The 27,995-nt window shown below is 44.3% G+C and overlaps 1 protein-coding gene across 20 annotated transcripts in view; it reads left to right on the top strand.

Moving 5' to 3' along the window:
• GULP1 (GULP PTB domain containing engulfment adaptor 1) overlaps positions 1 to 27,995 on the top strand; it is a 219,999-nt gene that overhangs the window by 131,307 nt on the left and 60,697 nt on the right. For all 20 annotated transcript variants that reach the window (XM_072752138.1, XM_072752140.1, XM_072752132.1 and 17 more), the window contains one exon: positions 3,925 to 3,986. In XM_072752138.1, the coding sequence (XP_072608239.1) occupies positions 3,925 to 3,986 (62 nt within the window). The remainder of the gene's footprint in view (positions 1 to 3,924; positions 3,987 to 27,995) is intronic.

Consider the following 27,995-nt stretch of genomic DNA (forward strand, 5'->3'; position numbering starts at 1 on the left):
GATGTTGGAGTTTTTCACAGAGAAATCCCAAGTAACCAGCAATTGTACATTTGTTTCATTAGATGACGGCGGGAGTGCGGCCACGGGGAAGGTTGGGGTGATTTAGAGAATCAGGAAACAGAAGCACTTGTTCTGCTTTGCCTCCTTCTCTTTAAAAAAATTTCTTGTGATTTCTTTTCTTCCCCCCAAATCTAATGATTAAATATCCTCAGGGGGAAATTATTGATCAATATTTTATTCTAATTTCAAGGTAGAACTTGAAACTTATCTTAAACTCAAACATATATATATATATATAATTTTTTTTTCCCTTTCATCAACCCTTCCAATTAGTGTTTTGTCTGGTAGTCTTTGATTGAATTGGCTGGTGACCCCACTGATTTTCTTTGCAAATGCTTTAATGCTACAAATTCTCAAAAAATAAGACTGCACCTATTAGAATTGCTTTATTTGGACTATTTTGAAGACATCTGTAAAAATTAGCCTGACCTCATAACCACAGTTACATTTTAATGAACGTCTTTGTTCTGTAGCCCCTTTTCTTATGTTAGCTTTGTCTCTGAATTTTGAAAATCCTATCTTCTACTCATTACGTCAAAACTGAATAGTTTATTTTTTTATTTTTATTTTTTGATTTCATTTATATGTGGAATTTTTTTTATAAATTTATTTTTTATTGGTGTTCAATTTGTCAACATACAGAATAACACCCAGTGCTCATCCCGTCAAGTGCCCACCTCAGTGCCTGTCACCCCGTCACCCCCTCCCTCCTCCCCTTCCACCACCCCTAGCTCGTTTCCCAGAGTTAGGAGTCTCTCATGGTCTGTCTCCCTTTCTGATATTTCCCACTTATTTTTTCTCCTTTCCCCTTTATTCCCTTTCACTATTTTTTATATTCCCCAAATGAATGAGACCATATAATGTTTGTCCTTCTCCGATTGACTTATTTCACTCAGCATCATACCCTCCAGTTAGAAATGACAAATACCCACCATTTGCTTCGACATGGATGGAACTGGAGGATAAAACTGAATAGTTTAGTAGAAAAGCAGAAAATATTGAATGTGAGTAAATGTGATTAAATGATTCAACTTATTACACTTCCTTTTTTTTAACCTATCAGTTGACACGCTGATGAGTAGACATAACCAGAGTGAATAGCACGTGCAATTCAGTATTTCAATATTATTTCCCTTTTTTATAACCCATTCATATGCATCTGTTCACCCAACAGTATCTCGTTTTGAACTTGATGTACTCAAAGTAGATGCCTTAAGCTCTGGCGATATAGTAATGATGACGTGACTGCATCGTTCTTGATGAGCTCTTCATCTAAGTGCATTTTGAACACTTGGATGTGTTGACCCAGCCGTCAGAATGGCTTAACGCTTGCCCAGTATTTTGAAATGTTGGCATTCCCCTTCACATGACTGTTTGCTCTTGAGTTAGTGATGGCAGTTTAATTTCAAGGAAAAGGACGTATTCCAGAGTATCCGTGTTCCATTATCTGATTGCATTTGTGGGCACAGGTAGTGACCAGGGACCGTCGTCCATACTCCGTCCTCAAGGTCGGGCACAGCTATAGGACCAAGATAGTTTAATTCTGTCAGTTTTTTTCTTCTGCCGAAGTATACATTAGGATGCCAGCAGGGAGGCGTTGTGGAAATCCCTCGGGGCTCGTAAGCGAACTGCCGTCCTCGAGGTGGGTGTGAAGCCGTCCTGGCTCCATGATGTGGATGTAGGTATTTTGTCATTGTAGCAACTGCGGCTTATCCACTGCTCGCTTAGGGCTGTGATTACCTTAATCTGTCATCGGTGCCCCCTGGATACACCTGCCATCTTTCTGGGTCACCGCGGTACGAGACTCTAACAGACGAAGTATCATCAGCTTTCAACTCAGAGTATCTTACGGGAGAAAGCAATTGTCCCTCTGCCCCAGGGTTGGGACGGACCGTCATATTAAGAGGTAGACGTTACTGTTGTGCCCAAGATTGCTAATCCAAGAAACCACCGAGGAGCCGACACCGATGCAAGCGCACGAGGGTTTATTTACAAGCTCGAGCTTGGGTCCAAGTGCACCCGACACAGCGGAGCAGGGACTTGGACCCCGACTAAGAGGCGTAGCAGCTTTATAGGGGCCAGTGGCCAATGGGATACGCAGAAAGTTGCACAGTCATGCTGGTCCGGACACTCGCAGGTGGCCGATTGAGTTACATTTTACCCTAAAGTATCCATTTGAACTGGCCTGTCACTGAGCCGATTTCGATTAGGGTGTGCCCTGGCGACTAGGGTGGGGCAGTGCCCTAAGCAGGTCAGCACCAGGTGGGGGCAGCACAAAATGGAGTCAGTCCTGCTCTGCTTGGCCAGGGGTAGGGGATTTTTGTTAAATTTCCTGGGTCCCACAGTTAGATCCTTCCAAGAAGGGTTGTGTATCTTGGAAGAGGAGACATGAGAAGAAATGAGTTACAGGGGTTAAAAAAAAGAAATTGGATTTTTTTTTTTCTTTTTAGGTTTCTTAGAAGCAGATCTTTGTCTTTATTGTTTTGATGTTTTTATTGTTCTGGTGTATAGCATTGCAATTTGTTTCTTTCAGTATGGAAGGGCAAGACTATACCCTAAATCTAAGTACAAATTATTCTTGAATTAATCATATCACTCGTCAGTGGCAGTCATAAGAAGAAAACTGTAATTAAAATAAAAATCCTTACAGGAAATAAAAATTTCGCACATCAACGTCAATGGCAATATGTCAGTATTGCTTTTTGCAGCTTAGAATGTATTGCTTCTCAGAACACTGGCCCCAAGTAGAACTAGCACTTATCCACTCGAGCAGCCAGAAATAGCCCTGAAATGCACCAAATGCTTGGGATGTTTATTGATCCCTCATTTCTGTCTTGGAAATTCTTATGAATATTGCATTGTACCCCATAAAGATATTTAATATAAAAATAGTGCATTATTTTCCAAATGGTGTAAAATAATTGACATTCCAGAAATAGAGGCCTTTTTCTCTGTCTTACATTCTTCCAGTTTGGGAACATGTTAATGATATCAAACCAGTTCCTGTTAACATCATTTTCAAATGCTCTGAATTGAATGTTGAAAATACTTTGTTAGTAATCTGTTTCCTTTCAGTACCTATTTATTTACTACTTTTCATGGTAAAATGTGTCTTTGATTCTATTCTGTTGGTTATATTGATTCTAAACTTTTAAATTGCATGAGGAATAAAATATTCACAAAACTCTGTTGAAGGAGACAACAGTTTCTGAAGACTGTGAAATTTTACTACAAACAAATGGAATTTCCAAAAAATGGTCAAGTTTGATTAATGTTTTTTGCTTTTTCTCCACTTATACATTCCACAAAATATTTTGGAAGATGTGTAGAATGTATAAATAAAATTCAAATATGAATGAAAAATATTTTTTCTAATGATATGCAATATAAATTACTTTCAGTATCTTCTATTATTTTAGTTACTTTTATTTTTAATATTCTCTTATGCTATCTAAGGAATATTTTAAAGATTTAGGATTTATATATTGATCAGGGAATTAAAAAAAACTGTAAATCACGAGAGATAAAAGGAAAGAAGAAATGTGTTACATAATTACATAATTACATAATTGATATAATTGTAGTCCACTGAGTTTTTTTTTATATTATTTAAAACCTTAGTATCATTTTATTATGTGAATACTTTTTAAAGGAAAAGCTAGAGACTTTTATGCCAAGAAAGACTCTTAGAAGCACTTTCCAGCTATGCTGTTCTCCTATCTGAATAGTTACTCTTTCTCCATTTAGCAAAAGAATAGTGATTTAGAAATGCTCCCACCCATATCAGATTCCTTATGTTAATGAATGAGTATGACACCCCGAGAACGTGTAATTTAATTTAACCTTGTGTATTCTTCATTGCAGACAAAACATGGATGCATACGCCTGAAGCTTTATCAAAACATTACATTCCCTATAATGCAAAGGTAAAATGGTTTATATGATATTTAATTTATTTTGTTATAGTATTATTATTAAATTCGTGGTTGATCTAAGAGTTTCCTTATGCAATCCTATTGATGGCATTTCCTCGTAGATGATCCCTATAAAAACGTTTGCATAAGTAATTTTGTAATCTATAGTGTGGGAAGTGATTTTCCTCTCCAAATAAGTCTTTTCTTCCTCCATCACTTCAAATAAGCAATTATTTTATTTAGTTATAAAGAGTATTCTTTATAATTTCTGTCTGTCGTGCATGTATTTTCTTCAAATGATTTTGGCTATCTTTGAAATTATTTGCAGTATCATGGCCTGTAGGAAAGAAAACAATCAACAAATTAGCTTCCTTTAAAAGCATCTTAATGTTGCATTACATAGACAACTGTTAAAACTAACCTGATCATGAGAGAAATGAGCTGCAATTGTAATTAATGCAATTTTCATTCAAAAAGAGAGACAAAACTTAAACTATTAAGAAAACATAGAAAAAAAAGCACAGTTTTTGACTCTTTGGTTCAGTTTTATTCATTTTCATAAAGAAATAGAAATAATCTGTGCTCCATATCCTTAAAGATTTGATTCATTGTTGACATTGGAAAAGTGGATGAATGAACGAATGCACTTCACAAACAAGTCTTTAAAGAAAAGTGTTGTATAATGAGGGAGCACAAAACCTGAAATAGATTTTGAGTCTAAACTTGGAAGACACAGAAAAGAAAGTTGTGTTGGGGAACAAGCGAGTGGGTCAGATTTAACTGGCCTTCAGCTTAACTGAGCTTTGGACAAAGCGTGGGGGAAAACAAAATGATGAAATTATTTTTATGAGAGAACTTAATTAGCAAACTCTATACTGGGATATATGAGATGAGGTGCGAGGAATGATGTCCGGAAAAAGGGGAAAAAAAAAAAACATACTTGGAACAGAAAGGCAGTGCTGTTTAATAAAGAACCTCTTGAGGGCTGGTCTGAGTCTGAATCACTAGAAAGAAGCATTTAAAAGACCACGTAGTGGTTCATCCAGCGCTGTGGCTCAGCCGTGAACTTTGTAGAGTATCGCAAGTCCCATTTTTCTTGCTGGCTCCGTTAGCAAAGAAATACTCTAAAATATTTCCAGTATAAAGCTCATATACTCGAAATCACGGCAATGCTTAGAACTCTCCCATAATGTTAACATAAGGTTTGATTGCCATGATTTAGCATGAAAAATTTGGTTAGCTGAATGAGAAAAATTGAGTTAATATTATCAATATCTTCCACAGATATTCTTCCTATTAGCTATTGAGAAACTATATGAAAACTATTTAGAAAAAAAAATCATCTTGAAGATGACTGTTATTTTAAAGGGCATGTTCAGTTTTTGATAATATTATTGGTCATACTAGAATCATATCTTTTAAGGGAAACCACCACATATTATTTATTTTTACATATGATTGAAGTGTCTCATTTTTAAAAACTCGTTTATAAAGGATTGGGAGATTCTGAGTATAACTGTCCTTAACTCTGTGGGTTAATGTGAACAATGGAGATCTGCTTGTCTACATAGAAAAGTTGCCTGGAAGAAAAAAAAAAAAAGAAAAGAAAAGTTGCCTGGGCTAGTCCACAGTGCAGACAACTATAAGACATCCCACGTGAAGTAGAGTGCACAAAACCTCTTCCCAGACGGGGGTCAGTAAATTATGGAAGAGCAGGTTGGTTTTGTCCGTTCTGATATGGCCTCCCAAGGGGTAACACATGCCGCGTATGCTAAGTGGTATTGAAACTATCTGAAGAACATTATTTTTTTTTCTGAATTCCTTCTTTTTGTGTGGGACGTTATAAACTCATCATTAGTAGTTATTTTTGAAAATTTCGTAGTTTTTTTGAAAATTTTTTTTGTCTCTTTAGAGTACATGACACTTGAAGACCAAATCCATGTCCACAGGATGTGCCTTAGTACAACCACCAAAGATATTGAGTCTTGGGGCACCTGGCTGGCTCCCCATACAGCATGTGATTGATCTCAGGGTCATGAGTTCAAGCCCCATGTTAGGTGTAACATTTACTTTAAAAAACACATAAAAATATTAACAGAACAAAAGGGTAAAAAAAAATAAACAAAAAATAAGCAAACACGGAAGGTTAATAAATATACAGAAAAGATCCTCCACTTAGGATCACATAAGTGCTTAAGAAAATACAGACTCTATATATTTGACGAATTAATGCATAATAACATTTCCAAAGTAATTACAAAGTACTTACATTTCAGTGGGCCCACATATGTTCCGGGTACATGGTCTCATTTATTATTTGCCGTGATCCAGTATGGTGATTATTAATCTTTACGTGAGAGAAAACATTATACTTTAAGTGAGAAAAAACTAAGGCTGAAAAGTTAAGTAGTCCGTCTATTGTCACAGAATTTGCGAGACGGAGCCAGAGTAATAAACTGAAGTCTACATGATTTCAAAGATCTGTTTTTTATGTACATAGTAACACTCAGTTATTCCTTCATCTATTGCATTTCTGAGACGTAGAAGGCGCCATTACGGAAATGTCAGAATATTGGGGAAGCCTCAGCACCCTATGACACGTCTTATATTCTCACAGGCCTTATTGTCTTAAGGAAATACACAAAAATAACCAATGTAGGGGCACCTGGGGGCTCAGCTCGGGTCATGACCCTGGGGGGCTGGGAAGGAGCCCCATGTCAGGCCCCGTGCCCAGCATGGAGTCTGCTTCTCCCTCTTCCCCTGCCACTCCCCCTGCTCATTCTCCCCCTCTCTCTCTCTGTCTCTCTCAAATAAATAAATGAAATATTTAGGAAAAATAACCAACATAAAAGTCAGGTCATGTTCTGTGTCATTCAAATGAAAGTTATGGAGATTCAGAGAATGGAGTGACTCCTGATTTATGGAAAATGGGACCGAAGTCGAATTTCCTAGGGTCAAACAAGGGGTGAGTGACTGTGAGTAGGATCCCTAAGGTCGAGGTGTGGACTGGGTATGACAAGAGGCAGACTGGGGCATAAAGCACTTGTAATGCTACAGTATTTCATGAGCAAAGGGGCTGCATGATAGCAGAGCCGCCAGGGGTGTGAGGTGTCCACACACACGGATCCCCCGTCTTTTGAGGCGGGTCGCAGCTGTGGCTGACGCAGCCAGACCGGGGAGCATAGCATGGGCCATCAGGGAGGGTGGTTGGGGGCCGGGCAGGGACCAGCCACACGTGGCACTTCTTCCTCAGGGCCGCCGCAGTCCTCTTCCCAAGGCCCTTACCTCGATGGCATCAGGCCCACTCATACCATCCCGGGTATCCTCTTACCCACACACTCAGCTGGTGATAGACGTCAGTCGTATCCATAAATCGGCTTTATGGCAGCGCCTGGCGTAGTATCTGGTCAAGTTCCCGGGTAGCGTAAGCTGCCATGCCGACACGAAGTGCGGGCCGTCGCGGTGCTAGTGATGCCAGGCTGACAGGACAAATTGGGAAGGCGTTGCCTGGAGGGAGAAGCAATTTGAGGGGTCAGTTAGTGATCCCAATTAAGTGGGATGATGAAGATAAATCCGACATGTCTGAGAGTTGATCTGGATCGAGAGAGAGGAGATGATATCCAGCTTCTTAGGAAGGTACTTTAATGGGCCAAGACTGTGGTCCTAAGTTTTTATAGGATAAGAGATAAACCTATCATTGTAGGAAATAAAGATGTGCTAACTCTTGCAGGGAAGGAACTGATGCAACAGAGGAATATTTTATATGTGAGGAAAAAGAAAAGTATCTACGTCCATCCTGGCTAAAAGGAGGACTGAGCATCCCATTAAGACTTCCATCTCTTTGTTCACTTTTTGGGACCACTGGTAACAGATTCATCTGATAAATTTACCAGATCAGTTCAAGAATCCTAATTCTCACTAGGGAAATATGTAATAACATTTACACTTAGGTGTTCTTAGTTTTAGAGTAATAGTTATCCGCTTTCATGTTAAGATTTCTTTAATTTTTAAAGAACATATGTTAGTTCTACATTCTTTCATTTTATATAAAATTCCATTTAAAAAATTCACATTTAGTACAGTATGCTTATTTCAGAGCATCTTATGGGAATGTAAAATAAGTTGTTTTCAAGAGTATTATTCTGTGTAGGGTTCATTAGTTTTGGGTTTTTCTAGATGAACAGCGACCGCTTTAGTACTGCTTCACCAGGCATTCTGCATGTTATCCTGTGTGGCCTGTACTGAGGTTTCCAAACCGCAGGTTATGCTCCATGAGAAAAACCGGGTCATGAAATTAATGCAGCCGGTCACAGGAGGCGAGCATTTGAAAATGAAATAGAACAGAAGAGAAAAAAGGAAAGATGTTTCTAGAAGGCATATGGTAAACACCCATTTGTTCCATAAAATTGTGGTTCCTGGTCATGAGTATGAGAGCCGCTGCCTTTAAACGGCAACCTGCCTTGAAACAGGACCAAAGACTTCGCCCGATTTAACCAGTTTAAATCGTAAAATCATAATGGGGGGGGGGGCTGCTTAAAAGAGGCATCAAACCTTTAATAGAAGAGGTGATACGCGTGTAAGTGTAGCCACGCGTTGTCACTGAATATGGCATCCTAAAATCCTTTCTGCAGTTTGCACGTAAGCACGATGGGTGTACGAGAGAAGGCTGGGGCAGAGTGTGGACGCAGGTTCACCCGTGCTCTCATTCATTGTCCCGGGCGCCGGGCCATGTCCGTGGAGGACCCCGACCCAGGAGAATAGGACGCGGTTAGTGAACCCCACAGGTCAAACCCTGCCCTCCTGGCCTTGACCTGTGAGAAGCAAGGTAGCATCACGCTTTCTGAGAAATACCTGAGAAGAACATTGTATTTTGATCTGTTAACACATGCATGACAGTCTGGTTTTTATTTGTATGTGGCCGAGGTGCAGCGTCCATCCGGCCCTTGTGTCGTGTGGCTATGTGGGTCTCAAGCCAGGAGCAAGTGTGAGCCCAGAGGAGCTGCCCGCACGGAGGCGGGTGCAGGGCTGGGAGGAGCGGGCCTGGGCTACGATCCCCAGGAGGCCCACGCTGCAGGAGGGGAGGGGACACCTGTGGCTGCACAACAGGAGGAGGGTCCAGCTGCACGAGCACGAGCACGGAGGGCTTCAGGTGCCTGGGGGAGACCATGGCTGGGGTGCTACGGAAAGTACCCCAATGCAGGGAGGGTCCTGAGCACAGAGCAGGACAAGCGGGACCGCGGGGGGGGAGGGGTGGGCCTTGCGGTCCTTACAGGCTCCAGCTCTATGATGCGGAAACCCCGCCAGGCCAGGGGGGTGGCCTGAATCTGCAAAGGTGGGCTTGGGGCAAGGGTGGGCCTGGGGCAGGGTGGGCCTGGGGCCCGAAGGGAGCTGGTGTGGACAGGCCTGTGGACAAGCCTGGAGGGGGGCCGGGCGGTAGGCAGCTTCCTGTCTCTGCTGTATCTAGGACATTAAGCAGAAACAAAAACAAAAATGGATCACCCTCAAGGAAGGACATCAAATTTTCTGTTCGTTCCAACTGTTGAAGAGCCTGCTGAGCCAACTCTTCTGTAAACGTGAGACGTTGGAAAACCTCTAGCAAACTCACCATTCCGTCGGTGTGGAGTGGTCATTTTCACAATGAAGAATCATGATGTTCCATGAAAAAAAAAAAAAGCCACTTACCTGTAAATGTCCGGCCGTCAAGCGCTCCATCATCCCGGGTACTTCCCGTCTGAACTGCGCGGCTTGCCGCAGCCTCGGGGACACGGTCCTGAGGAGGCGCCACACGCTCAGGCCGCCTGTGCAGTGAGGGACCCGCGGGCCGCACCTGGGGGGGCGAGTGGGTCAAGAGCAGGTGGGACCGCGGGCCCCACTTGGCCTGAGGCCTCCGGACTCCCCTTGGGGATGGAGAACCAGGAGCAAAGGGTTCTGGAAGGACGGGAAGCAGGTCATGAGCAACGAGATAAAGTAAGTGTGTCGAGGAGAGGTCGAGACTGATGCTGTCCCATTGTGGTGACGTCTCAAGGTGCCCAGTCTCGCAGGTGACAGAGCTGGTGGCCGGCAGGTGCCAGGCCTCCCCAACCTCCCGCGCTCCCTGCCTCCATGCCCATAGCCCGGAGGCTCGGACTTGGCTTCTTGGAACCACAGAAAGCAGCCGAGAGCCACGACAAGGCCCGTGCGTGGCATGGGACGGCGCCCCGGCCCCAGCGCCACCCGTGGTCACCGAGGCCGCCCTCGGGGCCAGGCTCTGACCCCCCCCCACACACACACCGGGAGGCTTCCACCCCGGGCTTGGCATTCAGGCAGCGGGGCCAGTGGTCGGAGCCACCCGCTCGGCACCCGGGGCCCAGGGAGCCACTGTCCTGGCCTCGCAGGCCGCACCTCGGGCTCCCCGGTGACCCTGGGCTGCCCCCCCCGTGACCTGGAGAGCAGCGGCCTTCGCCCCGGGTCCGGCCCACGTCTTGTCCCATCGCCACACAAGCAGCCCCCAGACACGAGCCGGTGTCCCCGCGGCCAGTGACACAGGCTGTCGGGCCAGCCGCCAGGTGTGCACACAGGAGGCGGATCCGTCGTCAGAGGAAGGTGCCCTCGTTGCCCTACTTTCCTTTTACCTCGAGTTTTCAGCGGCTGCGTCCTGGAGCTGGATGTTAACCCAAAGATCACCTTGGCCTTAAAGTTGAATAGAACCGATAAGGAAGCCCGTCCCAACCCTACAAAACTGCGATGGTGTCTTCCAAGCAAACCGTTAATGAAGAGAGAGAACTGCGACATTATGAGGCCTAATGAGTCGTGGTGAGGGAAGGGTTTAATGCGACTAAACCATTTTGCTAATGACTTCTCAAATGGTTCTGGTGCCTGCGGGATGCGTGGCCCCTCAGTGGACCGTCCCCGTCGGCTTAGGACTCAACAGAAGCACAAGCACCTGCCACGGGGCCCAAACTAAAGGAAATTAGCCAAGAAGGCCTTCGCCTCGAACCCGGTGGGAATCGTCAAAACTTGGGCAAAAAGATCCACCCCTGTAAGTAGTTTCGAGACGTCTTTCCAATTAAAAAAGTGGTATATGCTACATCAGATATGTGGGTAATAACTCTGCATCTGCACTGTCCGGAAATGGCCCTTTGTGTATCACAGCAACACCGGCACGTGGTTGAGAAAGGAAATTAGGACGCTGTAGTATGTTATTTTTCCACTGTTTTCTTTAGGATTGGGAAGCTACAGATTTTTCATGCTAAACAATGTGAAAACAAAGAAGATAGTAACTGGAAAATTTGTTGAATTATGATTTTATAGTTGGGTATGTGCTTATGAAATACAAGAATAAATGGAAAACCAGAAAGGACAGTACGCACCTACCATCACCTCGTTTCTCAGTTCTGGAGATGAACTTATAAAACTAATTTCTGGAAAGTGTATGGTTGTTGGAAAAGATGCTTAGCTGTGTTTTTTTTCCCCTAGGTTTTCCCGGGTAACTGAAATAGTAATTTTTTGATATTTTTATTTATTCGTTACTACTTTTTTATTGAGGTATGAGGACATATACAACATTATATTAGTTTCAGGTACACAACAAAATGATTAGACATTTGTGTTTATTGTAACATGGTCACCAAAATAAGTCTAGTTAACATAATTTTGAAAGCGATCATCATTGTAAACTTACTTTACATATGAGAATTCTTTTAAAAAGTGTCATGTAGCTGTTAGAAACTACTGAACAGAAACTAAAAACTCCATATTAATTATTCCTTACAACATTTCAGTATGGACTACAGTGTTTTTTTCTTTAAAAAAAAAGACATTCTATCTGTTATGGATTCATAGACTTTTAGTGTTAAAAAAGGCCTCGAGAATCTTCCAATTCCATCATTTTCTTTTTTTTTTTTCATCATTTTCTTGATAAAATAAATTGAATAAAATAAAATAAATTGAGGATCACACTTACACAAGACAGGGAGTCTTGTGTAAGTAGCAAAATTCAGTCTAGACATAGCAAGACAGTAGCAAAATTCAGTCTAGAAATCAAGTCTTTTATTCTATGGCCAATTTTCCTTCCATTTGTTAGAGAAATTTTTTTCATTCTATGGCCAATTCTCTTTCCATTTTTTAGAGAAATTTTTTTTAATTTTTTTTTTTTTTTAGAGAAAGTGTAAAGAGAAAACCTACTTAGCAAGCAGATGAATGAATCCAAAGACAAAATAGAATATGTATGCACATCCTCCTCCCTTTATATATGTTAATTGTGAAACCGGTTTGTCCCCATAGCCCTGTCTGTTAGTTGATCTCTTGGATGTCCTCATTGACAACCAGCCAGGAGCTTGGCAGAGACGGGAGGTAAAAGAGACTGTATTTACCTCCCCAACAGAGGGGCCAAAAAAAAAAAAATCTTTTCTTATTCTGCTTTGCTTAATGATATTAGTATTAATATAATCCCAGGATGAAAAATGCCTATGGTGTTGCTTATCCTCATAGGCTTCTTCAACGGGAGAGCACCGAGCTGGAAACGGGGAATTCTCTGCAAGTTAGATACATTTGTCATTTCACATTCCTACATGGAGATGTTCGGCCCGATGTCCAATAACAAGAGAGTTTGTTCATGTCTGAAGAATGTTTGTAAAAAAGGAAAAGTCTGATCTGGTCTCAGAGGGGTCAAGTAGTAGCATTCCGAAGCCTGGAATATGAAAATCAGGGATGTGGGCCAACAGCGCAGCTAGGGAGTATTGTAGTTTTGGGGGAAAAGAAAATGTCTGAAAACGTAAAAAAAAAAAAAAAAAAAAAGAAAATTAGTGTTTTTATCAAGTTGATTTCAACAGCAGTTTTGGTAACTAAACTAAACATATAAGTAAATTAGGAAAGAGGTGAACATTTTTGGACAAAGGACCTATGAGAAATGCGAAATGGAAACGAAGGGGGGATTGTTATGGGAGATGAAATACAGCAGGAAATACCAGGGTTTTCAGATTATTCAGATTTAAACACCGAGTCAGCCCTATTAGTGGGTATATGGTTACATTTCAAATATTGACTGGAAAGATGTTAGGTAGAAGGAAGTTGCCTCCAGAATTCTTTGTCCTTTGATCCGGGGCCTGCGAGATGGAGAAGCAGGCGGTTCGCTCCAGAGAGGAGCCTCTGCTAACAAAACCAGGGCTGCAGCCGACTGCGTGCTTACATTTTAGGAGAGGTTTGGAAGAAGGAATCTTTCATCTCTTAAGAAATATGTACATACATATATTTAAATCAACAAGTCATTTTTGTCTTTTTTCTGATCTTACGGACTATGGGAAGCTTCATCTCCATAGCAATTATGCATATTTTTACACTTAAGAATGGTCTCCTGTTGTGTGCCTGTTTCTCCAGTTTCCAAGAAAGTGTTTATTATCTTCTCTTTTTCCTTCCTGCTGGAATGAGCAGTTCCTTTTTCTTTAAAGATCGTGTTCAAAAAAAGTACGAGTCCGGTCTCAGTCTCAGTCGCAGCCAGGATCGGAGCGCTCCTTCTCTGTAACCTGCCCGGGTGTGATGGCAAAGCGGTAAAGAGAAGGGCCACGGGGAGCCAACGATCTGACCCATGACCCAGTTTATGGGACCATGGCCCGAGAGAAGATGTATCTCAAAGTACAGGGAACACGGATAAAATATGGAAGAAGCGCTTCTGCACATTTTAGGCCTGTGCTCTATTATTAGCTATCATATCTAACATATATTATATATATTATAATGATATAGTATATATTATTATATATGATTACTATATATAATATATAATAGTTTAGCTAATAATATATATATATTATATATATATTATAGCTATTATTAGCTAATAATAGCTATTATTATATATTATATTAATGTTTATATTAATGTAATATATTAAATAATATATATTAATCATGTGTATTACATAATATATTACATATATAGTTAATATATAATATAATATAATATATAATATATAATATTAATATATAATACATAATTATAATATATAATATATAATTAAATATAACATTTAATATATAATTATAATACATAATATATTAATAGCCATTATTAATATATTAATGTTAATTTATATTAATGTAATAACATGTTACATATATTAGTATATATTATATTAATGTTTATATTAATGTAATATATTACACAATAATATATATCAATTATGTGTATTACATAATATATTACATATATAATTAATATATGTATATATTACATAACATATTAATATAATTATTATAATATAGCTATAGTATATAACATATATTATTAGCTAAGCTACTATATATTATTAGCTATTACTCTATTATTTGCTAAGAAATAACTTTATTACTTTGTAAACATGATACGTGCTAATCATTAAAAGTCAGGCAGTATAGAAAACCACTAAAGTGTAGAAATCAACACAACGCTCCGATCACGTCAGGCAGAAATAATCGGGGGGTCACTTGTGGTTACCAGAAGCCCAGGGACGCCGGATTCTCTCTGAAGAAACACAAGAATGGACACACAGATTTCGAAAAACGTCTGCCACGGGAGGTAACCGCCCTGTGCCAGTAACGTTCTGTGCGTTTCCTGTCTGTCGTCTCGTTTAATCTTCACAAACGCCCGATGAGATTAGGTCTGCTAATATCCCCCATTACACAGCGAAATTGTGACATTAAACTCCAAATAGTGGAATAGTTGGGGAGAACAAGGCTGGGAACAAATCGACCGTTGGGAGTCAATCTTGTGAGGAGGAGGTGATAATCTGCGAGCTGTTCTACAATAAAAAGGCTTTAACTTTCCTTGGATTCAACAAAAAACGAAATTGCAGTGAATTAAAGGAGCTGGGGCATCTCCCAGAGGGCACCTTCGCCGCAAGGGATATTAATTCCTGTAGGGTTGCCCGGGCGGTAGGGGAAGGCGTTCAGGCGAGGCGCCGGGCGGTTGGCCTGCGGCGGTGGCCCTGGGCCCGGCACTGCCCCTCGGCCCGCCCGCCGCCCCGCCCGCCTGCCAGGACTTGCAGCGTCTATGCCTTGTTCTGAACCTATAACCGCCCTAGTCCTTTAGTCCTACTTCTGCCCTGAAGTGGGCTCAGGGCACCAGCACTCCTTTACCATTTCTTTCCTCTTCCTGAGCTCTTGATGTGGAATGGATTTGCGGTTTCCTCTTCTAAAAGCTTTTCAGAAAAGCCTCAGTCGGGTCCCGTGGGAGGTGTCCTGCTCGAGGACGCCCGCCTGTCACCTTGGGTCCCCCCTTCCCTGAACACTGGTCCCTGGCGCACCGTCTCCACTTACCCTCCTGTTGGGTAAATATCCGCATCCACCTCCCTTACCCCCTTGAAGTTGTCTTCCTCTTTTTTCTTTTCCTTGTGCATGGATGCCCGAGACTTCGTTCTTTATCAGTGCAGTGTAATGACCAGCAGGTGGGCCGGGCTGAGGTCTCGGCGAACGTCTCTAACGCCTCGCGACCGGAGGGTGACGTCCCCGGCCTTGGCAAAGGCCGCGCAGGAGGAGAAGAGAACAGAGAGATGCCTCTGTTCCTCCCAGTGCAGCACACTCGCTGCCCCGAAGAAACAGACGCCGCGGGCCTGGGGCTGTCACCCGCGCAGCAGGGCCAGCAGTCCGGGGCCGGGGCTGCGCTGTCGCAGAAGCACGTGGACTGGAGTCTCAGAACTGGGTGCAGAGCAGACCCCACAGCTACGTGGCAAGCCCGGTGCCTACCGGCTTTCCCATCTGTGAGATGTCAGCCATACGCTGCTTGCACCGCTCTCACGCCCGTTGAACAAGGGTAACACGTGTCCGGTGCCGGGACACGGCCGGTGCTCGCGCAGTGGCCCCGCTCCTGCGTCTCCCTTTCCATCACACGCAGATGAAGGAAGGTTCGCTGTACCACCGTCATTACGGACAACGGCGGCCGCAGAGTCCCACAACCAGCTGACGGACTGGGGTCTGTAGAACGCGGCCGGGCGTTAGCAGGTTGTCGCGGATCCCTTGCACGTCTGGGTCACATGCCGCTCCGAGACGCCGCGTTGCACGACCTTCCCCTCGACCGGTGCCCTGTCTCTCAGGCGGATGTTATCTGTGATCGAATAACTCAGGGACGGGGCCAGACAGGGCAGCCCTGGCTCATCGCGTCCCGGGAGGCCTGGGGGCGGGAGCACGAACCACTCCAGCAGGCTCTGTGGGGTACCGGGCAGCAAGCAAGCACTGAGGGGCCTTGATCTGCCTTCACCTGATCCCCAGGCGTAATCCTGGACCATCAAAGGTGGGTCTCCAGCTCCATCAGGTTTTGCATTTCTTCCCGAGGCTTGCCAGCCACACCGCAGCGCGTACCTGGCCACGCGGCTGGTCTCATTGGAACGTGTTGCTGCAGACTTGCTCGCGCAGGCATTTGCCGGGCGACGAGATGACGGGAGGAGCACGAAGCAAGTCTTGCCGACAGAGGGCTGCTTCCATTTGCAAATATTCAGACTCCCTAGCGTGCTGCAGGGACTGCTGGGGGACAGTGAGCCAGACGGAATGTGCTCAGGCATCATCAGGAGAAACATGTCAGTCAATTTAATTTTTGAGACGTATTTAGAAAGAGGGAGTAAACAGCAGCCAAATAACTTAAGAAACTAGAATTCTACAGATGGCTTTGTATGCTTGCATGTGAGCATGGCAACAGCAGGTTGACGTAGAAGTCAGGTATTCTGATCAATGAAGCACTTGTTCTTTTTGGAAAAATAAGAAAAATTTTACAATAGAGATGTACAGAGCACAGATCTACGAACATTGTGTGAGTGATACTTGCATAACTTTAGCTCAGACTTTTATAATGAATGAATGAATGTTACTTTTTACATTTATTTAGCAATGTCTTTTTTTAATATTTATTTATTCATGAGAGACACAGAGAGAGAGAGAGAGGCAGAGACACAGGCAGAGGGAGAAGCAGGCTCCAAAATAAATAAATAAATAAAAATTAAAAATAAAAATAAATGAAAATAAATAAAAAGAAGCAGGCTCCATGCAGGGAGCCCAACGTGGGACTCGATCCTGGGTCTCCAGGATCATGACCTGAGCCGAAGGTGGTGCTAAGCCACTGAGCCACCTGGGCTGCCCAGTAATATCTTTCTATGTGTCTTCCAGAGCAGTAAAACTTGGAAAAAATGGAAAAAAAATGGAAACACATGACATAATAGTAAATGATCCAAACAGCAGGGCATTAATTAACCAAGTGAGTACGCTAGCTCCTCCGATGGCCACCAACCTAAAATGGAAATCATCATAGTTTAAAAAATAATAATGAGCTGTTACCAATTTAAACGATTTCGTCATCAGTTGACCATGAATCACCCGATGATGAGGTGACGGAGTGAACTGTGTACATAGTGACTTTGCTTTGAGGGCATACAATAGCCATCTTTTAATCTAGTTCCAAGAAGCAAGTCTGTAATTTCAGAAAACTGATCAACCCAAAGACATGAATGTTTGCTTTACAGTTGTTCATGGACTGGTTCAGCCTCCTTCTTTTCTGCATGTAAGAGGTGCCAGACTCCAGGTGCTTAAAATGCCTCCCCCACAGTCATATAGAAGAGTCTCCAAGGATGACACAACACTGGGTGATTGGAAAGACATGCGAGACCCCGTGATCTCATGCCCGTCTCTAAAAGGCTTTAATAAAGGGAGTGAAAATGCCAGAGCACTAGAAAGAATACACACAAAAGCATCAGGAGCCCAAGAAGCTTCCAGCACAGCCCTATGGGGCCCTTGGTTAACCACCCAGAACTCATCTCCAGACTTGAATCACCAACATACGTGGAAGGAATTTGGACTTCCAAAGACCTCGTTCTTATCTTGGCCAGAAATAAATACCAGATGTCCTCACTTCCGGAGATACGCATAGAGCTGGCTCAAGCTGACACTCCCCAAGGGTCATCCATGGGGACAGGGAAGAAAGATCTCCTGGTGGAGATCAAGGACCGGGGGAAATGATTTTGTGATGACGATGAGGTGGCCGTGGCAGTTGTGCATGCACGACCTACCAGAGACATCCCGGAAAATGGCACGTTTGACAAAGTCTAAGGGTTCAATATGGCTGGAGTGTAGAGTGTATGTAATAAAGTAGATATAGAGTCATGAGGACGGTTCCTCATTGGCATTCCTGGGTGGCAGGCGAGTAGCGATGGGCCTGAATTTGAGGTAGGGGATAATGAGGTGCCAAGTTGGGGACACGAAGTCTGGAGATAGCCAAGAAATTGTTAAAAGCCCAGAATATGTGAGGATCCCTGGGTGGCCCAGCGGTTGAGCATCTGCCTTCAGCCCAGGGTATGACCCTGGAGTCCCAGGATCGAGTCCCACGTCGGGCTCCCTGCGTGGAGCCTGCTTCTCCCTCTGCCTGTGTCTCTGCCTCTCTCTCTGTGTCTCTCATGAGTAGATAAATAAAATCTTAAAAAAAAAAAAAAAAAGCCCAGAATACGGAGCACAGTGTTTTGCGACCACCCGGTAAGCACTGAACAAGGAGAAGACTAATGCTTGGTCTTGCATTTTAAGAGTCCTGGTAGTTCCTTTCAGAAACCTCTTATAAATGGGCCAACAAACAAAAATAATCGAACTTTGGTCAGGGCAAACTGCTGTCTTCAGGTGGCGACACCTTAGGAAGCGCCTCTCAGTCACCCAGGGCGCTGGGAGGAGGCAGGTGAAGGCCAGCGCCCGAGGAGGCGGCCTCGCGGCGGTCACCGCGCTTCTTCCCGCCACACGGCCTGAAACGACACATTCGTCTCTTTCTGTTCCGTTTTCTCTCTTGCCCAGGGATTAACTGACTCGGAAATAACCGCGAGCTGGGCTTAAGTCGGCGTGTGTGTGTGTGTGTGTGTGTGTGCGCGCGCGTGCACGGTGCATGGCTTACAGGCGCCCGCGAAGCACACGGAAATGCAGACACAGAGAGGACGAGTTTGTCTCGTCCCCCGCGCCGAACGGCACGTGGCTCGGGCTCAGCAGTTGCTGTCCCGGGTCGGCATCGCGGCCTGAGAACAAACGATTTCTGGAGACTGAGAAAGCACCGCGCTGCGGTTTTCTTGGCGTTTGAGTAATGAGTCAGTCCTCGGAGCACTAAGCAGCCCGGACGCCGCCAGGACTCACGGACAGAGCCGGGTCCACGCGTCCCTTGGAGTAGGGGCTCCTGGGCCTTCGCAGACACGGTGGCTCTGCCTTAACATTCCGGGGCCGTAGCCAGAGCTCATGCCGTTATTTTATTTTAATTTATTTTATTTTATTTTATTTATTTTATTTTATTAATTTAATATTTTATTTTATTATTTTATTTTATATTTTATTTTATTATTTTATTTTATATTTTATTTTATTTTTTTATTTTATATTTTATTTTATTTTATTTATTTTATTTTTTATTTTATTTATTTTATTTTATTATTTTATTTTATATTTTATTTTATTTTATTATTTTATTTTATTATTTTATTTTATTATTTTATTTATTTTATTATTTTATTATTTTATTTTTTCATGCCGTGTTTTAGAAATAGGAATAAGCCCCGCCTCAGAGTGCTTGCTTCACTGACTCGCCTGAGGTCCCACTGTGTAAAAGGCACAACCCGGTCTTCCGTGCAGTGTCCAGTTGGGCTCCAACCTATTTGAGTTGTATTTCTTTTCTTCTCTGAGCTGCTTTCTCAATTTTCAGAAAAGTAAGAGTAGGGGAATATATTTTCCAGTTACTCATGTATGTCTACACTGATATTTTATTACACATATAACTTTTATTTTGAATCTTCCATCAAAGCGGCCTTCTGCGTAGAAGTAAATAAAATAGATCAAGCTGCTTCCGAGGGTGATGGGCTGATCCACGCAAGTGCTGCTCCTCGGGACCGCATTGCTCCATTCTTCCCCCCCCCCCTTAAACCTGTACACTTCCTTTCTGCATGATCCTAATGCAAACAGACATTTTAGTAAATTGGGCACCTGCAGGTCCTTGGTCAGATTAAGAGCCACCACAATGATTTGTGGCACAAAGAAACATCCTCACTGAATATGCAGAATTAATCTTATTTGGGCTTAATTACAATGGGTCACCTTGGGGATCCCTGGGTGGCTCAGCGGTTTAGCGCCTGCCTTTGGCCCAGGGCGTGATCCTGGGGTCCCAGGATTGAGTCCCACGTTAGGCTCCTGGCATGGAGCCTGCTTCTCCCTCTGCCTGTGTCTCTGCCTCTCTCTCTATGTCTATAATAAATAAATAAAATCTTAAAAAAAAAAAAGGAATGGGTCAGCTTTTCTTAAAACTGGTGTGTTTGTTAAAAATGCAGATTCCCTGTCCACTTATTCTGATTTAGCTAATCCAGAATGAGCCCAGAAACCTGCATTTGCACTTGAGAAGTGTGGGAAAGATAGGGGTATCTTCTTTGTCTTGGAGGGGATAAGTAGCAAAACAAGCAAAATACACAGAGAAAGTCTATTTTAATCAATAATGTCCACCATGCTCCCTACCGGTCTTTATAGGAAGCTAATAATAAGGAGCAGAATCAAGTGGGTTTAGCTTCAGGTCTCTGCTCTTGGATGCCAGCTGTGACAGTGTTAATAAGCATCAAAATCATCCAAAGGTGATGATTTAGGAGACGAAAAAAGAAAACTGCGGCATCTGAGTAATCTCTTATAGTGGGGATGCCTGAATAAATAAATCTTTGGGGGAGGAAGATCTTGAAATAAAATGGACTGTGCTACCGTAAGGGGTAACTTTCCAGTGCAACGGAAATAGTTCCCTTGAGCTGCCCTTGGGTGTTTGCATAGTGTGGACGTAGTAGCGGCAAGATTTTCCGAACGTCTATCTATGATTAGCAGGATTTGATGGAGTCAAAATTATAAGTAGTTTGCCTTAGTGATTGCTTGTTTTCTTCCCTTTTTTCCACACTCCCTCAAGGGTTGGAGGGGGGGTCATCTGTGTTTTCCAACTTCCCTTTTCTTAAATTCACATCCTTTACCCGCTATTTTCCATCAGATTGGGTATGTGTTGGTGACTGGTCATTGCTGTACGCTGACCCTCAGGTCATCACACCCAGCATCAGAGTAACCCTACTAGCGCTGCTCACTGCTCGTTGGGCACGTGGTCTGTCCTTGACCCCGTAGCAGTCCTCTGAGGTAGGCAGTGTGGTTGAGCCACCTTTCGTATACCTCCCTACTTTGGTTATTATCATGGCCCTTATTTTTTTTTATATTTTATTTATTTATTCATGAGAGACACAGGCAGAGGGAGAAGCAGGCTCCATGCAGGGAGCCTGACATGGGTCTTGATCCCGAGACTCCAAGATCATGCCCTGGGCCAAAGGCAGGCGCCAAACCGCTGAGCCACCCAGGCGTCCCTATGGCCCTTATTTTACACGTAAGAAGATTAAGGTTTAGAGCAATTTAATGCCTTGCCCGTGTTAGGCAGTTAATCATCAGTGGAGCTCTTGAGTTCAGACAGCATGATTAGAGCCCGAGCTTCTGCTCACCCTAGCACGCCCCAGGTATTAGGACTGTAAGCTCATTGTCTTTCTAAGTAGGGAACATGTCCTGTCAAAGACCTTTCTTTTATATATATATAAAAATTTATTTTTTATTGGTGTTCAATTTGCTAACATAAAGCATAACACCCAGTGCTCATCCCATCAAGTGCCCCCCTTAGTGCCCGTCACCCAGTCCCCCCACCTCCCGCCCACCTCCCCTTCCACCACCCCTAGTTCGTTTCCCAGAGTTAGGAGTCTCTCATGTTCTGTCTCCCTTTCTGATATTTCCCACTCATTTTTTCTCCTTTCCCCTTTATTCCCTTTCACTATTTTTTATATTCCCCAAATGAATGAGACCATATAATGTTTGTCCTTCTCCGATTGACTTACTTCACTCAGCATCATACTCTCCAGGTCCATCCACGTCGAAGCAAATGGTGGGTATTTGTCGTTTCTAATGGCTGAGGAATATTCCACTGTATACAGAGACCACAGCTTCTTTCTTCAGAAAGTTGGAACAAATCATCTTAAGATTTGTGTGGAATCAGAAAAGACCCTGAAAACCAGGGGAATTTTAAAAAAGAAAACCAGAGCCGGGGGCCTCACAATGCCAGATTTCAGGTTGTCCTACAAAGCTGTGGTCATCAAGACAGTGTGGTCCTGGCACAAAAACAGACACATAGATCAGTGGAACAGAATAGAGAACCCAGAGGTGGACCCTGAACTTTATGGTCAACTAATATTCGACAAAGCAGGAAAGACTATCCCCTGGAAGAAAGACAGTCTCTTCAATAAATGGTGCTGGGAAAACTGGACATCCACATGCAGAAGAATGAAACTGGACCACTCTCTTGCACCAGACACAAAGATAAACTCAAAATGGATGTTAAAGGCCTTTATGTGTCTTGTTTTGTTGTTAGGGAAAAGGATGGCCCTGTGTCTTTTCGCTTAATAGTCTCCCGCTCTTCGGCTAAGTAGCTTCTAGCAATTTCTTTCTGGGAAACTCCCAGAACAGATAAGGACGAGCGTCCCATGGTCACTGCCTTCTTCCAGAACGTATGTGCCAGTAGGCTGCTTCTACTCCTCGCCCAGGCTGCCATTTCCCGTCTAGAACTCGCTGTGTGTCTCCACCCCTGGTATGCCAGGTTTCCCAGAGCCACAGTTTCTATTTTCTTTCTTTTTAAAAAATATTTTATTTATTTATTCATGAGAGACAGAGAGAGAGAGAGAGAGAGAGAGAGAGAGGCAGAGACACAGGCAGAGGGAGAAGCAGGCTCCATGCACCGGGAGCCCAACGTGGGATTCGATCCCGGGTCTCCAGGATCACGCCCTGGGCCTTTAAAGGCAGGTGCTAAACCGCTGCGCCACCCGGGGACCCCCGTGGGCTCAGTTTTAATGAAGATACTATGGCATATTTGTTATCGGCGCGTGTGAAGATGCTAGGGTAATGACGTCTGTAAGGTAGTGTCTGTGATTTTAATTTATATGGGAATGGATATTAATTATGTCACTAAAGCTAAAAATTGTCTGCCCTTAATCTACAAATTCATCAAACATCTCTCATTTCTGCGGCTCTTAAGTGAGATTTATTCACAATAATTTCCACAGCGCATGACACGTGGTAGGAGGCTGATGATACGTGATAGAAACGGTCCCTTCCTCCGTGACTTCGAGCTGTCACTTAATCTCCGAGTATTTCAGAATATGCCAGTCGAGCGTGGCTTGAGGAAGCTTCTAAAGCGTTGCCTAATGGAGTTTTCCTAGAAAGTCTCCTTTTCACATCACTACGACTAGACATGGACACCGCTGCCAGGGGGTCGCATATAACACCGCTCACGGAATCCTCTCGACGTGCGACTGGGAACACGGTTCCGCGGCTAGTGCCTGAGTATCCCCGAACAAGTAATGTCACCAGCATGTCTATTTTGACGATATTGTGTAAAGTCTAAGTGATACGTACATGCACGTACATCGGTTCTCAGAAACCCACATTCACCTGTGTCCGGAGCCACGCAGCAGACGTGATTCGGCCGTCCCTCCCCCGCGGTGACCGTAGAAGGGAGTGTCACGACGTTTAACTTCCAACGTTCACAACGTGGCGATAAGGGATGCGCAGAAAAGGAAAACGGATAAGATGTCTCGATTTGTACGTTCTCAATTTGAAAACTAGACTCTAGAAACTCATCGGGACGTCTAAAAGCGTTGTTGGACCTCCTGGAGGTGGGAGCTGTACGAAGGAGAATCCTTTTCAGAGCACGGTTGGGGGTGCCTGTGTGTCCTAGTCGCCCCTCGGCGCCTCGACGCCCGTTTCACATCCAGCAGGTGGTTCACAGTTCAGTAAGTTAAGTGTCGGCGCAACAGTTAGAAAGAAAGTCGCTGGGACGGGCGGCTCTGTGGGACAGAACGTAGAGGCAAACCCAGTTCATGTTTTATCCCATGTTGATGGAGGGCGATGGGCGTTTCCCCAAGTACTTGACAAGAGTAAGTATACGATGGGTTGGAATAAGGTCCAGAATAAGTGTGAAGCTTTTCATATTTATGGTTTCTGTAAAAATAAAGCAAATGTCCAGTGGGCTGATTCAAACTGAATGAGCCATCCAGCGCTTCAGCCAGTGAAATCCACGTTAATCCAGTTGCACGTCAAAGTCCCGTCATACGCACGAAGCACGTTCATCTTATCTCGTCAACCTGGAGTCACATGGCTGACGGGTTGTGTTGCTCTGTGCTGCTGCTGAAGAGCTCGTAGCCTCCTTTATGATCCACCCCTGGCAAGCTCACAGGGTTGTATGGCTTTGACTTCCAACCTACTTCTACTCCATATTCCTGCTTTGTTTTCTGTTTGCTTCATTTTTCTTTTTTTTAAAAATATTTTATTTATTTATTCATGAGACACAGAGAGAGGCAGAGACCCAGGCAGAGGGAGAAATAGGCTCCACGCAGGGAGCCCGATGGGGGACTCGATCCCGGGACCCCGGGGTCACGCCCTGAGCTGAAGGCAGACGCTCAGCCGCTGAGCCACCCAGGCGTCCCTGCTTCATTTTTCTTTCTTTCTTTTTTTTTTTTTTCTGCTTCATTTTTCTATTTTATCTTATCTTCCTCTGTTTTATGACTCTTCACAAGCTGCTTTAAATACACCTGGGGACATAGAATGATTTTTTAAATTGGTGAGATGAAAAAAAAATGGTGGTTTTTGTTGTTGTTGTTTTAGAAGAAGGAACTACACCTGGGTCCCCAGGAACCCAAGATCAATCATCTCCCATAATCCTCTTGGTCTTCCACCTTTCTTCTCAACCTTGCTGTTTCTTTCTCCGAGGAAAACCCGCTCTTTTCTGAAGACACTGACTCCAGTTGCCCTTCCCATCCTTGAACACTTTGTGCAGATGGTGGATGTTTTCTCCACACGACTCTCCCCAGGACCCCTGGCCTGGCAGATGAATTGACCGGCCTTCTCTTCTCTTCGTCCCTATAATCTCCCAATTTTGAGTCCCATTATCAAACTGTGCCACTTATCTTCTCCTGATCAAAGTCACCTACAGTCCCGGGGGCGCTCCTTCACTCCTTCAGGATTCTAGCTCCTGCTTCCTGGTCATTGTCCCCAAAATAACTCCCTAAGAGGAAGCATGTTATAATTTAGAGGGTGGTCACTGTAGGAGCAGATGCTCTGGTGAGGTGGTGGCGTCCTTGTCAGTACCCTCAGAGGGACACAGCGTGCCGAGCACTGGGTCGGGCCCGTCCCTGACTCACCCAGTGCGTGCAGGTGTGCTAGTCTAGACTGGCAGTGGAATTAGCGGCGGGTAATTCTCTTCATACAGAAAATCGTAACCAGTAGGCTCAGTATTCGGCCCCAAATCAATACATCTATTTAAATATTGAACTTAGAACTGATAAGTTATAGACATTGGAATCATTTCTATGATGCATGTCCTGAATGCTGGATCTTGACCTTCACAAACTGGGTCATTTAACCGGGTCGGATTTAGACTTTTTTTTTTAATTTTTTTTGAAGATTTATTTATGATAGACAGGGAGAGAGAGAGAGAGAGAGAGAGAGAGAGAGAGGCAGAGGGAGAAGCAGGCTCCATGCCTGGAGCCTGACGCGGGACTCCATCCCGGGACTTCAGGATCGTGCCCTGGGCCAAAGGCAGGCGCCAAACCACTGAGCTACCCGGGGATCCCTAGGATTCAGACTTTAACCAATTTGTAGTCACTAACCAGAATGCTTCTGTGGTGACCTCGGACTAACTTTTTTTGTACCATGTGGTTGACCTGCTGCATGACCTCGTCAATGAGATCGGCACACACCTACGTAGTACACACAGAGCTCTTAATTTAACAGCAAATACAATTAGAGTAACCTGTAAGATTTTTTTACTTTATTAAATTTAGAAAAGAAGTTTCTGGGAAAAGGTCCTATGCAATATACTTAGCTCCTAATGAGGTGGTTTTTTTTTTTTTTTTTTTAGTTTTTTTGTCTTGTTTTTAAAGATTTTATTCATTCACTCATGAGACAAAGAGAGTGAGACAGGGAGCGAGAGAGAGACAGAGAGACAGAGAGAGGCAGAGACCAGGCAGAGGGAGAAGCAGGCTCCATGCAGGGAGCCCAATGCGGGACTCAATCCTGGGACCCTGAGGTCATGCCCTGGGCTGAAGGCAGATGGTCAACCCAGGTGCCCCCAGGCGTCCCAACATGGTTAAATCTTTCTTTGAAGGCAGGTGGCGTTTGATGCAACAGACAGCTTGGGGAAGGGCCTTTTTGAAGCCCTTGGTGACATGTCCTGGAGCTGAGGGATTCAGTCACCAGAGCCCCACCTGTCAGCTGTGCCCCAGGGACCCTGCCCGCAGCCTGGGAGGACCCCACACCTGTCTGCTGTGCCCCGGGGACCCTGCCCGCAGCCTGGGAGGACCCCACACCTGTCAGCTGTGCCCTGGGGACCCTGTCCGCAGCCTGGGAGGACTGCTCAGCCACAGCGGGCGGATGGGAGGAGGAGCGTCAGGGCAGGGGCAGCAGCCTGTCCGCCCCTCCGCCGGAGCCCCTGCGGCTTTGCTGCCATAAAAGCGCTTCCTGGAAGGAGCAAGAGGTTCAGGCTCCGAATGGTTCCCCCCTGGAGGGGACGTCCAGTTGGTTATGAGGCGAGTAACCTTGGCGGCTGAGCAGACATGCCCGGGAAGTCCCCGCGCAGACCTGAGGCCCTGCCTCCGCTGTCACACTGTCCTCGAGACCCGCTGCTGGCTAGGGAGACGAGGCCGCCGCGGCCTGCATAGGGGACGCACCCAACAGGGGTCCATGCACTTGGGGACATGATGAGTGTATTACTGAGTGCTTGCGGCCCACGAGCTCTCCGTCCCTGGGTCTGTCCCTCTTTATATAGAGTCATGGTGAGGATGCTCAAGACACTGAGACAGTCCCGGCTGGCCTGGTGCCTGTTACTTAATAGGTTAGAATCCAGTAGGTTTGTCTCATTTACCAAGTAGGAGAGTTAAAACTGTTTTATAAGAAAAGCCAAAGAGTCTCCTTGAAATCACATTGTTCCAGATGATCCAAGAAAATCATAGAAAATAATAGTAATTAATTAGTTTTTGGCTTTTCCTCCTACTTTGGAATTATGTAAATACAAGTGAAAAGGAAATGGTATTTATCATGTCAGTGCCTCTGATAATTTTGAGGTTCCATTACCATTCCGGGAATTTGACAAGTGGAAATCTGAAATTAAAAATGGATTATGAAATGTATACACATATTAGCAATTATACCCATAACACTATAGTTTTAAAAAAAAGACAAAAGGAAAGGCGTGGATACACAGGGTACTATTTATCAAATGTTAAGATTAAAATTTGTAGGAAACAATTGCATTAACACTCCATTAGGGGGACGCCTGGGTGGCTCAGGGGTTGAGCGTCTGCCTTCGGCTCAGGGTGTGACCCCAGGGTCCCGGGATCGAGTCCCGCGTAGGGCTCCCTGCATGGAGCCTGCTTCTCCCTCTGCCTGGGTCTCTGCCTCTCTCTCTGTGTCTCTCATGAATAAGTAAATGAAATCTTAAAAAAAAGAATTAGCCATGTTAAAATGGCAGTAATTCTCAGAATCTTTAGTAAAATCCCATTATGGACTTTGCTGGGGCTTTATAGACTGAGGCCCCTGGGTTCGTACAGCTGTTTCAACTTGAACGTTCGGCAACAGGATGTAAATTTTTGGAGCAAAGGGAGAAAGGCGTGTGTGCGGATTCTTGCTCATAGCGGCATCCACCATTTCTGTGGACGTGTGTAATATTGAAATTTATACTTGATTGGCCCTGAAGGGAGAGGCGAGTAAGTGCCATGACTCCAATGATATCGTGTCCTTGCTCATGCTTCACTTATTTGTGCATTTTATTTTATTTTATTTTATTATTATTATTTTTTTAATTTTTATTTATTTATGTATGATAGTCACAGAGAGAGAGAGAGAGAGAGAGGCAGAGACACAGGCAGAGGGAGAAGCAGGCTCCATGCCGGGAGCCTGACACGGAACTTGATCTCGGGACTCCAGGATCGCGCCCTGGGCCAAAGGCAGGCGCTAAACCGCTGCGCCA

The sequence above is a fragment of the Vulpes vulpes genome, chromosome 3, assembly GCF_048418805.1.
Source record: "Vulpes vulpes isolate BD-2025 chromosome 3, VulVul3, whole genome shotgun sequence".
Taxonomy (NCBI): Eukaryota; Metazoa; Chordata; class Mammalia; order Carnivora; family Canidae; genus Vulpes; species Vulpes vulpes.